The sequence below is a fragment of the Sciurus carolinensis genome, chromosome 1 (genome assembly GCF_902686445.1).
Source record: "Sciurus carolinensis chromosome 1, mSciCar1.2, whole genome shotgun sequence".
Taxonomy (NCBI): Eukaryota; Metazoa; Chordata; class Mammalia; order Rodentia; family Sciuridae; genus Sciurus; species Sciurus carolinensis.
The window spans coordinates 164,125,860-164,141,279 of NC_062213.1; the positions used below are offsets into that span (position 1 = coordinate 164,125,860).

Consider the following 15,420-nt stretch of genomic DNA (forward strand, 5'->3'; position numbering starts at 1 on the left):
CTGTGCTAGGCACATGGTTTGGTTTGTCTGAAGGAGATTATAGTCTTTTGAAGAGAATAATTAAACCATTATAACAAAATGTGATAAGTACCATGACAGCATTGCTAGTATTTGTTGATATGTTTTTCTCTTACTAAAAATGAGTTCTGTGTAGAAAGAGACCATAAGGTTTCATTTGATTATCTCTAATGCCTAGTGTAAATCCTAGCATAGAAAAAATACTCATGAAAACTTGGTGAGTGAATAAGTACACATATGCATACAATGAATAAATATACACAGGAATGAAGTGAATGTTATATAGAGTAAGTGTACACATGGATTCACTGAATAGATACACATACATGTGTATGTACGTATATAAACACAAACACACACATATGCAAAATCTTCCTTCTTTCCTCCCAGACACACACAGCTAGAGAACCAATTCAGAAACCACTAATCTTTCTCCTTTGTACCCTAGACAGAGAACAAAGTTTATTCAGTACAGATTAATGATTAAAGTCTTGAAGTCTTCTGAACCACACTGCCTGGGTTCAAATCCAGCCCTATCACTTAGCTGCTGGATAATCTTCAACCAGTTACTTAACCTCCCTGTGTTCCAGGAACCTCAATCTAAAATGGGAAAACCTTCTTCATAGAGTTCTCTAGAATATTAAATGAGTTAAAATATATAAAATAATCAAAAGCCTAAAGGCTCCAGAAGACAGGAGTTTTTAATCTGTTTCCATAGCTGCTAGAGAATGTTTGGCACATAGGAGGTGCTTGGTAAGTACCTATTGAATGAATGATCAATATCTGGGTCATCGAAATCTAGCAACGGTTAGCTGTTATATTATGCATGACAGAAAAGTTCTGAATTCCCATCCCAACCTTTCCCAGTCCTCCAGTTACAAGTTTCACTCTGGGAGCTGTAGCATTTTCCCATAGTGACACAAGATGGCAGCATCAGCCTCCTTTTGAGTTAGCCTGGTTCTCATTTCTGTAGTTCTAGAGACAAATGCTCTCCAACATCTTTGCAAGTTTCTTCAGCCATTCTAGATTCTGGTTTGTTGGTGTCGTTTTTTAACGAGCAATATTAACTTTTCAATTATCGTATGTTCTTAACTGCCTTAATTTTTAGCTAAGGAAAAGATTACTCATTGAAAAAAGGTAAAAAAAAAAAGTTGACGTGATTTCAAGGTTGAGTTATAGTAACACTACTGTGTGGGGAGGTGGTTCTTAAACTCTCTTTTTGCAACAAAACAAATGCTTGACAAATTATGAACCAGAATCTCTTGTTTCAGAGACACAAGGTGCAACAATGTTCTTTGCTTCCAATTCTGGAAGAAAGGACAAAACAAAAGAAAACTTTTCCTCTGCCTGATAGAACATGAGGCTAATTCTGCAGTCCCTCTGAGTTACCTTGTGAAACCACTGCTGAGAAGCAGAAATTCCTCAGCAGTTTTGAGGGTGAGACTCATGGTATAATCTTTACTTAGAAATGAAGAGACCTGGGACCTGGATTCTAGTGGTGCTTCAGGACTCTCCTCACTTCCAACCCAAGCAAATGCCTTATCTTTCCCAGATTCAGTTTCCGTATTTCTAGAATGAATGCTTTACCCACTGGGAAATGAGATCAGTGAATGTAAATGGCATAACAAATTGGAACGGGTATAAACTGTATATAAACGAAAGCATTACTAACTTTACACCACATGAGCTCATGTTAGAATCATTTCCAGTTTATCCATGGGGGAAGACCAGCTCCATCCATTTAAATGGGCTTGCCTCAGTATTCTCATCTATAAAGTGGGGCTAATGATAGCAACTCCACCTACTTCAGTGAACTGTAAGGGAAAAAATAATAGTTGTGAAAGTACTTTTAAAATGACAGCAGAATAAGATGTTTAAGCAAATGACTTTTCTTGGATTTCACAAACAATATTCCAAGAAAACAACGTGTGACTAAATTGATTTTAAAAAATCAGCATCTTTGGGCTGGGGTTGTGGCTCAGTATAGAGTGCTTGCCTAGCATGTGCGACGCACTGGGTTAAATTCTCAGCACCACATATAAATAAGTAAAATAAAGGTCCATCAACAACTAAAAGATATTTTTTAAAAAATCAGCATCTTTGATTTGGTATCTGCAAAAACCTCAAACAACTGAGTGTTTGAAAAAGAGGAATAAAGACAATGAAGTTACTAAAGTACTTAAGGAAGGATGAAAAAAATCACATGGTATATTCAGAGTTGGTTCTTGATAAACGTTTCTTGAATTCGGTGTACTATAGAAAGAGTGTTTGCTTAATGTACAGGTGTGTGCACGTGTGTTGCACATTGAATCCAGGGCCTCGTGCATGCTAGGCAAGTGCTCTACAGCTGAGCTATATCCCTAGATCTATATTGTTCAATTAAAATATTGACATTCAACCAACATTTATTGAATGCCTTTGTGTACCAAGTACATTCAAATGTATTATTTCATTTTATGATTTTTTAAAGTCTTCCCCAGACTAGAGAAAAATGTCAACCCCATTTCAAAGTTGAGGAAACTGAGGCTCAGAGTGGTTGCTCAGCTTGTCTCAGGTCAAACAGCAGATCCAAGACTCTTTGACCTCATATCCTATGTCCTTCCTTCCTTTTCTCAGGAGTGTTCTTGGGGCTCTTCCATTCAGTTCTATGAAATAACTCATGATATCAAATCCAACACCTGCAGCAGTAAGCCAGCAAACTTTGTTTAGTAGATACCAGAGGTGGAATGTAGCAGTTTTAAAGAACCAAATAAATGGGTACCTCTTAGCCAAAACTTATGTGTCTTCTGAAGTTAATTTCCATGGCTTAAGAAGTTTGAGTTCTGACTTTTCGAGTATACAGTTTTGTGTAAAGGGACTCAGCTACTTTCCCTTAAATATTTCCAGAGACAATTTATACCTTTTCAAAAAGTAAAAATGATTAATTATTAGATGTTAAGGGTTAAAAAGAGAGTAAGAAAATTACGAGGTAACAGGAGATCTTAGAAACGAAGGCCATTTAAATCTCTTGGGAGGGATCAGTTATTTAAGAATGATGTGCTGTGGTTGCCCACACATAATAAGTTAATCTTAAAGAGGCATTTATCCCTGCTGATGTGATAGTTTTTATACAGACTCGTTTAGTGAACTGGATGTCATTTTAATGTGTGAATTTTGGTAAGCTAATGTTTACCAGGAATTTTAATTACCTAATTACTTTGAAATGACACCATCCTAAACTCTCACGTCTGTTTCACTGCATTTAATTTGCTGTTAAGATTGTTCAGCTTTAATGTTTAAAAGGAGGAGAAGAAAAATAATAATAAAAATAAAAAGAAAATAGGTAAAGCCAAGAGGGCCTCAAATTTGTGTATCTGGCTAGGCTGTTTTATATCTGATTCTTTAAAGAATCATACTGACACTATATTTTATAAGTTGTTCAAGTTAATTTTAATGAGTATTTTTAGTATTCTGCTTCATTGAAGAGTTATATTTGGTTGCATAGAACTACATGCGTTAATTAACAACATGATCTCTCAGTTATGAAAAAAAATTAGCCCAGAGTCTTGTAAATGGAAATACAAAACTCTTATTTCAACTTCCACTTATTTTCCCTTTTATTTACTTTTGGAATATCAGATTTTTATCTTTATTAATAAGTACTTGAGTTTAATCTGTAGAACCGTAGGGTGAGTAGGTTCTTAGTAGCTTATCTAGTGCAGACTGGAGTTAATAGTCTTACCCCGTAATGTTTAAAGAGACCAATAACCATGCCTGAGTTCCGAAACTGTTTAACAATGGTGAAATCTGGATTTAAAAGTACTTTTATTCTTCAATTAAAAAATAAAAGTTATCTCACAGATAATGAAAAGCAGATATATAGAGCTCAAAAGAAGATAACCGAAATTCACTTGCTCCCGTTTCTTTCTTGGGCTCTGGACTTCGCTCCTTCAGGAGGTCTCAGAGTCAAGCCTCTCCCCATGTACCTGGAGCTAGCAATCTTTGAGAGGCAAATTATGGCCACTTGTGTCAAGTGTATTAAGACAGGGTGGGATACAGAAGTGTGAATATAGGTGGCTCTCTGGGAGGAACGTTGCTCAAGGATGTTTGTAACCCAAGGAGAGAAAAGATGAGAGAGGGCTGCAGTTTTGAGAAAGCTTTCAGGTACTTTTAGATTGGAATTCAGAAGATGAGGTTTGACAACTTAGAATTTCTAGGATGATCATAATTTACAAAGAGGGTAGGGTGGGTAAGGCAAAGACACTGGAACCCTGAATTCCTTTTAGAATTTCATTCATCAGGAGATTGGCCTTGTATTGTTTCTGCTAAACTTTGTAAGAGACTGCATTTATCCCTGAAAAATTGTCTGAAGGGCAGCTAGATGCTTCAGTTCCAAAACTGCCTTGGAGATTCACTCTTGCTTCCAGAAGACAGCAATTTTGTCTTTCCATGTTCTTATCCAGTCCCAATTTGAGCTTATTTCAGCAGGCATCAAGCCTTGAGCACCAGGGAGATACCATGGGGCTGGTGATTTACAGCTGACTAGTTTTGCTAATGATAACAACAAATCAGACTGAGATAAGTGTTAAAAGAGTGTTATAAACAAAGTGTTGAGGGTGACGTTAATTCTGTGCAGGGGTCAGGAAAGGGTACAGAGATGAGGAGATGTTTCAGAGGACACTAAGGAGGAGCATTTTGCAGTCATGGGAAGGCAAGGATGTACATGAGCAGAGGTATAGGAAAGGAGGCATATGGAATGTGAAAGGACTGTTTCCAAGAAAGAGAAGTAGTTGATGGATGGTTGGATATAGGATGATTGAACCACTTAACAAGTCAGTGTAAGGAACCTTGCACTGATCCTGATCATGTATCAAAGAGCCACAGCTATTTCTATTTCTGGATCACAAAAAGAGACACTTGGAAGAAATGTCCAGTTACTGGCTTCCATGTGCTCAGTTTGGTTCTAGGCCCTATAGAAGATGTAATGGAGAACCCTTGCCCTGGAAGTGTTCATTATCTAGAAGGAGAAGGAGGAGAAGAGACTGAGAAGAAGAACTCATGTAAAATAAGTAAAAACAATATGGTAGCCTCCAGAGAAACTCATTAGATTGCTTGAAACTCAAGCCCCACAGCATTCCTGCTGCCCTGGAATTCCCCATGGTGGCACAGAGAGCTGGAAGCCAGCTCATCTGGCAGCTACTGGGAAGGCTTGGGAATCCTCTGCCCTAGAATCAGGAATAAAAGTAATGGCTAACCCTCACAGAGCACTTTCTGCAAACCAGGCACTATTCCAGGAGCATATATGGATTATATGCTAATTATGTTTCTAGTGTTGCTGTGTTTGGGAAAAACAGTTACCATCTGTAGTTTACGTGGGGGGAAACAGGCAGAGGACACAGCCAGCGTTCAGGTCCAGGTATGTGACTAACGCCAGAGTCCGGAAGTCATTTTCACCATAGTATCCTTCTAATCAAGGCACTCAGTACTTGGCATCCAACGTGAAGATCTTAAAAACAAACAAACAAATAAATAAACAAACCCAACCAGTTTCCTTTAAATTTGTGTTTTCAGGATAATCTAATTCAAGTCAAAATAAAGCCTTGAAAATCCCAAATTTGTAAATAAGGAGCAATGCATTTTGGTCGTACAATCCTTAACTTTTGCATGACCCAAGGCCAGCAAGAAAATGTTTCTTTTTTATTTATATATTTTTTCCTTTTGTGACAACTTGGTGTTTCTGAACGCTAGGGGCTCCCGGATTCTCTGGTTTGAGAGTAACTTTTCCTTTTAGCATTTTTTTTTTTTTTTTTGAAGGGGGTGGGGGAAAATGTGGCCTTAATTATCCTACGTTTTAGGCAGCTTAGGAAGGGGTTGTGCTTTCGGAATCCCATCAGAGCCAAGTAAGGAGGGCCCTCTCCCCCCACCCCCCGCCTTTTTAAAGGAGCTCGTGAAATAAAAGTGCAGAAAACAAACCGAGCGATCACAGCGGCAGCCGCGGCGGCAGCAGCAGCAGGAGGAGGAGGAGGAGAAGGAGGAGGAGGAGGAGGAGGCAAAGTTAGAGTTGGGCAGGCGCTGCGGAGTTGCAGGGCTCCGCGCAGCTCCCATTCATTAAGTAGCCAGCTGCGGAGGAAGGTGGCTGAGCGCCCGCGCTGCCCACTCTGTAGCTCGCGCGCGCACACACACGCCGGCCCCGCGCTCGCCAAGCAGCGCTGCTCTGCAAAAGTTCCTGCTCGGGATTTGGCTCCCTTCCCCTTGGACTTTCGAACGACTTGAGAGTTGAGAGAGGAAAGCAGAGGCGCCCAGGGGGAGCAGAGAACACCACCGTGTGCAGCTGGAAACAGGCGGCCGGGCTGCGCTCTTCGCCGCCGCGCCGCGAACCGGGCCGACCCGCCACTCTCGGGAGCAGCGCGGCCAGGAGGCGATCCGGGCGTCTGTGTGTGTGGCTGCAGTCGTGGGGCGTCTTCACCGGGCGGGAGGCTCGCGCCGCAGCCAGCGCCATGCAAAACTACAAGTACGACAAGGCGATCGTCCCGGAGAGCAAGAACGGCGGCAGCCCGGCGCTCAACAACAGCCCGCGGAAGAGCGGCAGCAAGCGGGTGCTGCTCATCTGCCTTGACCTCTTCTGCCTCTTCATGGGTGAGCCCAGCCCCGCTGCCCCTCGCCCTTCGGCGCGCGTCCGAGTCCCGCCCGCGGCGGCGTCCGAGTCCCGCCCGCGGCGGCGTCCCAGGGCCGCGCCGCGCTGTCAGCAGTGGGGCCCCGCAGCCCTCCTGGGCGCTCTGGCTGCTCTGACTGCCCTGGCCCCATGGTCCCGCCCTCCGCGATCCCACCAAGCTCCCGGCCTGTGAACTGGTGTGTTTGGGAGTGCTTGTGCTCTCGCGGGCAACTGTAAACCGGCCCCTTAAGAGCAGTCTCCTTCTGCAGCCTGGGCACATCCCCACCGGAGGGGTGGGCTCCATCTCTAGCAGAGGGGAAGGTGGTTGAACCATGATCCAGAGCCAGCATATAGCTTGTCGCCCTTCATCCGAGTCGAATGGATCTCCGGGAGAGCCGGGCTCCTGCCTGGAGCCGCTCTGCCTGGCCCCAGCTGTATGTAAACATCCAGCCCTTCCGCCGCCGCTGCCTCGCCAGGCCAGATTTGCAAGCTGGCCTTTTCACTTGCTGTTCTCCTGAATGCCCCAGGGTTGGGACAGTGCTCTCCCCTGGCTTGTTGCTGGAATCCGTTCAGTAACCACATCTCGAGTGCCTACTGTGTGCCAGGCGGTGGGCGGGTTCACGGGTATGCGTTTTAACTCGCTCTTTCCCTGACTTAGTGCAGTAGGGGCCAGGAACCCCATTTCACCGATGGGGACACTGAGGAAAAGCAAACCACGATCTTGTTTGGGGACTACAATTTAATTGTACTCCCGGAAAGTAGAGGAGATGGTCCACTTATGTTGGGAGTAGTTGGAAGCTACAGCTTGAAGTGCGGCGGGAGTTAAAGGAGTTGGAGTGGGAGGGGGTGGAGGATTTATGGACTCGGTGGGGGGAGGAAAAAGCTATTGACGCGAATCTACAGGAGTTCCAAGGTTGAAGTCAGCGTAGGATTTTTTTTTTTTTAAGCGAATCATAGTGTAATGGAAAGCACATAGGACTTGTCATCAGACCACTGCCACTCTGCCACTTTCTGGGTGTGCCACCTAACTGCCTCGTTGGCCTCAGTTTCCTCCTCAGTTGAATGAGTGGGTTGAAGTAGATGCTCTCCAAGGCCCCCTTCCTGCATTAAGAACTCGGATTTGGTCCAGGAGCTGTTCTGCCAACTCTGCTAACTGAAGAAACATCTGTGTTCCCAGTTCAGTTCCCTTAAAATAGAACTCCTGCATGAAGACTTAAGTCCCCTTTGAAATGGATTTGTCCATGCAGACTGTGCAGATTCGAGCCTTCTTAGGCAGGAGTTATGCTCCCCTGGTGTTCATGACTCTTCTGTAGCAGTGTCCTGAGTGTACAGTGTCCTCTTTTCCTTGGCTTGGCTGCGCATGTAAAATTTGAGATCCGAAGAAAGATGGGCTTTTTAAAGTTTAAAAATAAGAATAGCCTGCTTCAGATAGGAGAGACCTTTGTAGAAAGCAGAACTGTGCTCTGCAGACAAGGAGAAAGGTCATTACAGTTCAGGTGGCACATCTCATTCCCAGCTCTATAATATTAATCCAACATTAGAATGCTATGTAAAGGAACTGTCACTGGGGGGCCGACCTTCCTGGTGGCAGTTGGCTTATTATCATGCACAGTGGGACAGATTAGTAGTTACCATCTTGTAACCAAGCTATTGAATTTTTAAAAGACCCTCCCAGGTCCTGGGGGAGTACACATACGCTAAACAAGTTGAAGCTGTTTGCTGTAAACTTGCCTGGGGCTTCCCAGTGTTCACTTAGAGTTTGGTTGGTGGTAGGGTAAAGTCTAGGCTGCCTGTGCAGGGTCCCCTCCTGCCTCCCACTTGCTGATAAGGAAAGCCCAGCTAGAACTTGCTTGACAGCCTTCATTCAACTGCATTGCTCTCCTCCCTAACACTCTTCGCATTTCAGAAGGCTTTTCCAAGAGATGGTATATTCTTGTTAAAGGAAAAAGAAAAGAAATGTGGAAGAATTTGCAAAAAGACATACCTGCCAGCTATAGTTTAGCCAGGAGCATAGAAACCGGGAGTTATTCTGTTAAAGCATTCTAGGTGCAGGTAAGGGGTGTGTGGGTGTTTTAAGATCTTCATTGGCTGTAACTCTCCCCACCCCTGCCCAAGCTAATATTGTAGACCTGTTTATTGTGTTTATTCACTGTTGGTTTTATGATTGAACAAATCATTTTGTTTACTTCAAAAGTACAGCCAGATATCAGGACCCCGTATTTTATTTTCAGAGGCACATACCTACCCTTTTAAGGGCTATGTGTCTTGCATTAAAACCATGGCAACAAAGTCATTATTGTTATCTCACCTAAGCAGGAGCCAAATTACATATTTCACTAATTTGTTGTCTCTCTAATACCTTTAATAGAAAAAAACTGTTAGATAAACAGATATCTTGAGATACTTATGCAAGAGAAATCTATTTGGTTTCCAAAAGAAAAATGAATAACACAACATGTGATTTTAATATTCCACACACTACAGTCCTAAAAAAAAATTGTTTCTACTTAGTTGCCTTTCTGCTTAAGACTGTCAATATGATTTAATTTTTATATAGTTTACTGATCATATGGTCCGGATTACAGGGCACTAATATATTAAGAATAGAGACAGTTTTCTGTTTATTTTCCCACAGGATTATATACCAAGCTTCATCTCCTAGTATCTGGAAAAAATAAAAGCTGATGTGCTATGTAAATGTTATGTAAGTAAAATTATGCAAGTAGTTTAACGTCTTTCACATATCTTTTGGAATATTAAATTCTGGGTGATAAAACAAAAATCCCCTCTTATTTGAAGGCTGAAAGGATTTGGTGTCAGAGAACCCCAATGGGAGCTTACCTCCCATTGAACAGCTATCTGCCAACTGAGTACTTTTAAATATGATTATGATTCTTTGCATGGTGGTTTTTCTGAAATTCACTTTGTTTTTGTTTTCGTTAAGTAACCTTTATCACCTCCTGCTTTTTGTGTGTTGGTTCTTGTGTATGAGGTTCCATGAGAGTGGAAAGAAGATTCCCAGGCATAAATGGAGGACCACCTACTGTCTTTCTAGGCTCCATTATTAACCTCTTTTAAACATATACTTAATTTATTTACTCTTCTGTGTAATACCTATGACAACATTATCTCCATCTTATAGACCAGAAATCCAAGTCTCAAGGATGGGAAAGACAGAGTCACACTGAAGTTAATTTGAATTCATCCCTAATTCTCAGTTTAGCACAAGTGAAGTCTTTTCCTCATCCGGGCAGTCCTGAAGCTCAGTTTGCAGGAAGTTCCATCTGTTTGTCCACTTCCCATTTATACCAAAACAGATGGATAAAAGAGATTGACTCTTTTGGCCAATGGATACAAAATTTAGGTGGTCAGCAACCATGATACTTAATTTGTTTGGAATGCTTTTGGACATTTTAAAATTTGCAATGGAACGGTTGAGATAAACTTTCAGAGCTGGTTCCATAAGAGGGGTACACAGAATCATCTTGAATAATACTACACTATTTAATAATGAGAGGGGGGCAGTGTGGTATAGAGGAAAGAACGGGTGACTTGGAATCAGGAGTTAGGGTCCAGGCTGGCCAGTGGCCAGGAACTAGTTGTGTGGTTGTGGACAAGTTGTTTTTCTGCAGGTTTTAATTTTTTCTATCAGCTAATTGGCTGGTTGAGTGGGATTATGTCTAATGTCTCAGGCCACCATGAAGCATGCTCAGAGAAATGATGCAGTTCCTGAATGTCTACCTTATATATGCATGCTGCTGTGTTGGTCACTTACATTAGCTCTGGAAACTATCACAAAAATGAGGAGCCCAGGGGCCTAGGTTCCAGTCTTGTCCTGACATTACATTGCTATGTGATTTTGGGAAAATTCATTTGAGCTTTCTGGGCTTTGATTTCTTTATTATTGCAACGAAGGGTATGGCCTAGATCATCTCTCAGTCTTCTAATCCTTTAACAACTTCTCACCAGTCTATGTTAATAGATATGTAGGAACTCAGTCATTGCTTCTTGGGGATCATTTATCATTAATCAAACTGTTATGTGTTTGACTAAAGAATTAATGTTGAAAATTAGCCTAAATTGGTGTTAATTCCAGAGGGAAGGTTAAGTATCGCTTTTACTAGAGTTAATCCAGTAAGCTAGGAACTGGCTAGATTTTTCTTTGGCCCAATGAATCCTTTCACCTGCCCCCTGAAATTTATAATAATCACAAGCTAGCAAGTAAGCAAGCACAAGAGGCGCCTTTCCCGCCTCTTTGCTCAGTTATTACATTTACTCAGTATGTTTTTAATAACTCAGTAGGTTTTGATAATCTATCATTGAATCACAGAATATAGAAAGGGATTTTCATTAATCAGCTGCTGAGCTGCCTAGCCAAATACCTTGCATGGATTGCAATAAATATGAAGGGAACTTGCACTTAGTTTGTAAGCTTTGCTGGATTTTCTAGGATGGTGGAAAACTCTATTTTCTTATTGTCCAAAATTGCTAGTTTTTTTTTTTTTTTTTTTCTTTCTTCCTCTTATATGTTTCCTTTTTCTTTCTTAATATTTTGTTATCTTAAGAGATACACCATACACCTTTGTGGGAGACTGCAACAACTCTGCTATAGCCAGAGTTGGTGGCCTTTTCTACTCTTAGCCCTTTTGATTGTCAATTTTAGATTCTTGCTTGACCCCTTCCTGTGCGGTTGTTTGGGCTGGCAGACCCAGTTGGTCACAGCATGATGCTAATGAGATTGTAGTCAAAGGCTTCTTCCCTGTGCAGGCAGTTATATTTATGGAGAGGCTGACCTTGTGTGTCAGCTCAACTGAATATACGTTATTTGAGGAGTAATCATTAATTTTTTCTGGGGGGGGGTACCTATTATGTCAAGATTTCACAAATTCACCTGATAAGAGAACCATATGGTAAAATGCGAATTCTTAGACTCCTTCCCAGGAAATCCAGATTCAGTAAGCTTTGGGCCAGGGCCGAGGATTCTATTCTGTATTTTATAAAATCTTTGGCTGATTTTTATCAGGCCAATTTTAGAATCACTATATTGTGTAATAGCTGATGTCTTAAGGGTGATTGAATTATGTAGTAGGTTTTTTGTCCCTGCACTGAATGTTCTAGCACTTTTTGCATTGTTAGATTGTCTGTACCTTTTTTTTTTTTTTTTTTTTTTTTTTTAGCCAATGCAACTGTCTTTTTCAGTAAAGAATATTGAATTTGCTAGAATTCTTTCCAAAGGAAATAATACCTCTGTTGCAGTGCTGAAAGCGTCCTTTGATTTTTCAGTGCAAGGACTTGGTGTGTTGTCTCTGAAGTCTATAGTCTTTCTTTTCTGGTTCTAAACTTAGTTCTGTGTAGTCAAAGATGCAGGCCAGGTGACTACTTTGGGTAAATGAGATGTTAACTCTGATTTTATGTACATATATAAAATCCATCATACACACACACACAAACACACACACACGCACACACACACACACACAATTCATCATTGCGCCTGAGCAAAGGGTGAAACAGGAATAAGTAGAGTCTTTAATAGATCAAAGTTAGCTTGTCAAAGTATTGTCGGAACAACATAGGCTTTAGACTTACCCAATTCTAGGTTCGAATCCTGAAATGAAGTTATATTCTACAAGGCCCAACATAGGACACATAGAGATCAATCAAGGATTGCACGGGGCAGTGAAGAAGACAGACTTAACATGAATGATTGTGAAATAGTTTAAAATGTGATGAATGATCCTCTTTGTGGACATAAGAAAGGTGTGACTTGGGCAAAAATTGTTTAGCCTCTCCAGGCTTGCCTCCGCATCTGTCAATCTAGCAAACCTGGAAACACCCTTGTGTTCTGCAGTTGAGCAGAAACAGTGAGTCTGAAAGTGAAGGGCACTTTATCATTAGCGGGCATTAAGTTGCTATTACGCTTATTGCCAGTCATAGTATTTTCAGTTCCTTCCCAGTTTTCTTAGTGTTCAAGATGATATGAAATCTTTTTTCATTTTTTGGCAGCAAAGTTTCCTGAAATATATCAAGGGGTAAAAAAAAATCGGAGGAGAATCGAGTGGACACAAGTGTTTTCCATTAACTGGAGAAAGGCGGAGGCAGGTTCCTGACCCTGTCTGGGAAGGTCGGAGTGCAGGAACCCAGTTGTCTTCAGTGGCTGCATTCTTCCTCTTTGAAAGGGGACCGCCAGACCAGGCCATCTTGAGGGAAGGCACACACACCTCAGGCAAGGGTGGGGAAAATTGGAGTCATCATTGTCTATGTCATACCACTGCCCAGAGGGGAAGACCTAAACTAAAAAGAACAGCAGCAATTGGAAATGACCAAAATGCTCCTTATCCAGGATATTCTCCTAATTTGTTAAGGAAAGGTACAACTGTGCTCCATGTATTTATTATTCTTGCCAATCATGAAGTTTATTTGTTTTGTGTGTGGTACTGGGATACCACTTAAAGTCCCAAGTGTGCTGCACAAACCCTCTACCACTGAGCTAGACCCCCATCTCTTTTTCATATTTTATTTTGAGATAGGGTCTCACTAAATTACCCAGGTTGGCCTCAAACTTGGGATCCTCCTGCCTCAGCCTTCCAAGTAGGTGGAATTACAGGTGTTTGCCACTGTGCCTGGCCAATCATGTGGTTTAGATGAGGAAACGGCAGTTCACAGAAGTTAAAATAACTTATACAAGTGTACTCAGCTACAAGTAGTCACTAAGTTATCCACAACTCTTGTGGGTTTATCTTGCTGTCTACTTTTCGATGCGAACAATACATTGAAGACTTATGCTTTTCTATTTCATTCCCTTTCACATATTTCAATTTTACTGAGTCCACATATATACACTGTTCTATAAGGCCCAATATAGGACTCAGACTTATCATAAATACTTGTGAAATCTTTTAAAATGTGATGAATTAAACTTATTTGTGGACACACAAAAGAAAATACCGGGCTGGGGCTATAGCTTAGTGGTAGAGTGCTTGCCTTGCACATGTAAGGCACTGGGTTCGATCCTCAGCACCACATAAAAATAAATAAGTAAAATAGAGGTATTGTTTCCATCTATAACTAAAAAAAAATATTTAAAAAAATGAAAGAAAATACCATTGGAGTAGTTCTTCATTGCCTAGATTCATGGAATCTTTAGAATTTCAATGTCAGCAATACCAAATACCGAGTTTTTTGTGTCCTTGTTTTTTTTTTTTTTTTTTTTACCATCTTTGAGTGAGTGGAGGAAGGCTGGGAGGTGTGAGAGGAGAGGCACAGGCTTCGAAGTCTGAGCTTGCTTAGTATTATTAACGATAAGAGCTTAGTCATGCTAACTAATCCCACTGAGGGCACAGTTTTCTCATTTGTAAAGCGGGAAAATATGCACACGGTGAGGTTTTGAGAATTTCCCTGGTGTGGTGCATGGACATACACACCCAGCAGGTGGTTGCTGCTGCCATCATTGATGTGATGCTGGCCAATGCCCTTGGTGCCCAGGTAGGGCCTAGATTGGTTAGTAATTGTCATGTGAGTGTGAGAGAGCAGTACATGCCATTTTGCTTTTCTGATGTTCACCTGGCAGTTTGGAATTGAATATCACTCACGTGGTACAGAGAGTGTCCTCTTTTCTTTCCTTTGGCCGTGTCAATGAACAGAGAAACAAGACAAACAGGTTTCACTTTTAATGCAAATCAGTGGATATTAGTTGTGAGACCAGGGATGCATGGGGAAATAGGAAGGACTAGGCAGTCTTTGATATGTTCCTTTTCTTCAAACTGGTCTTGTTCTAGAAAGTGCTTATTACCTAGGGTCACTGCTGACTGATTTCAGTTTGAACAGGCGCCACCTTTTTTGATATATCTATCCCAGGAGAGAAGAAAGAAAAATCTGTGTTTTCAAGGGTTTTGCTTTATAAAAGCCTCTCAACAACTTTTTTTTTTTTTTTCTCAACAACTCTTGAGGTAGAAATTATTCTAGTCTGCTGAGAACAAAACTGAGTCTCAGATTAAGTAATTTCTCAAAGTCATGCATTTCTTGGTGGTTCTTACACTCCAAAGAAGGCTAGCCAGATTCTTGAATATCCTTGTGAAACTATTCTTCCCATAGGTTCAGGTTAAACTGAACCTGATCTGCACTAAAATCTCCAAATTTAGACCCTAACCAAACCAAACAACACATGTAAGACTCAGTGGGGAACCTTTGCAAGGAACTTGCTGATTTCTCTGTGCTTTGAAAGTATACATTGCAATCAGGGTATTGGTGGTAAGTGTGTTTTTGAGGTTTGTCACAAATTAACGAAATTATATGCCCTGAGAATTTTGCAGAGAAATGCAAATCAATGTAAGCGCCTTGTCATAATAAGCAGCATGTTTTGGATCCTGTTTATGTATCCTTAAAACACATGAGCACATTGACACGAAGGAAGCATTCTCATTGATGTTTTCTTTATATCTGCCCCCAAATTACTCAAGGTATCAATCAGTGTAATTTCTAGAGAGTATATTTAATTAAGTCTGTGTTTGTATCTGTCTTTCAAGTATAAGTCTTGCCTTCCTCAGATGTTCCCTGAGTACCTACTGTGTACTAGAACCCCAGGTTTGCCCTGGAGGAATTCCCAGGCTGGTGGAGGGGAGACAGATTTTTGCTGCTGACCTCTGCTCTAGGGAATGATTGGGGAACCTGAAGGGGGTCTGTAGTAGCACAGGGAAGAGTGATGGAGGGACAATAGGCATGGAACTGGGTCTTGTAAGATGAATAACAGCTCAGGAAAGAAAGGGGTGTTG

General features: G+C 41.4%; 1 protein-coding gene across 1 annotated transcript in view; it reads left to right on the plus strand.

Moving 5' to 3' along the window:
• Nucleotides 1-5,994: 5,994 nt before the first annotated feature.
• The window catches only part of Plpp3 (phospholipid phosphatase 3), an 80,385-nt gene continuing 70,959 nt past the window's right edge, over nt 5,995-15,420 (plus strand). The window contains exon 1 of the mRNA XM_047551854.1: nt 5,995-6,633. Within this exon, the coding sequence (XP_047407810.1) occupies nt 6,495-6,633 (139 nt within the window). The 5' untranslated portion in view covers nt 5,995-6,494. The remainder of the gene's footprint in view (nt 6,634-15,420) is intronic.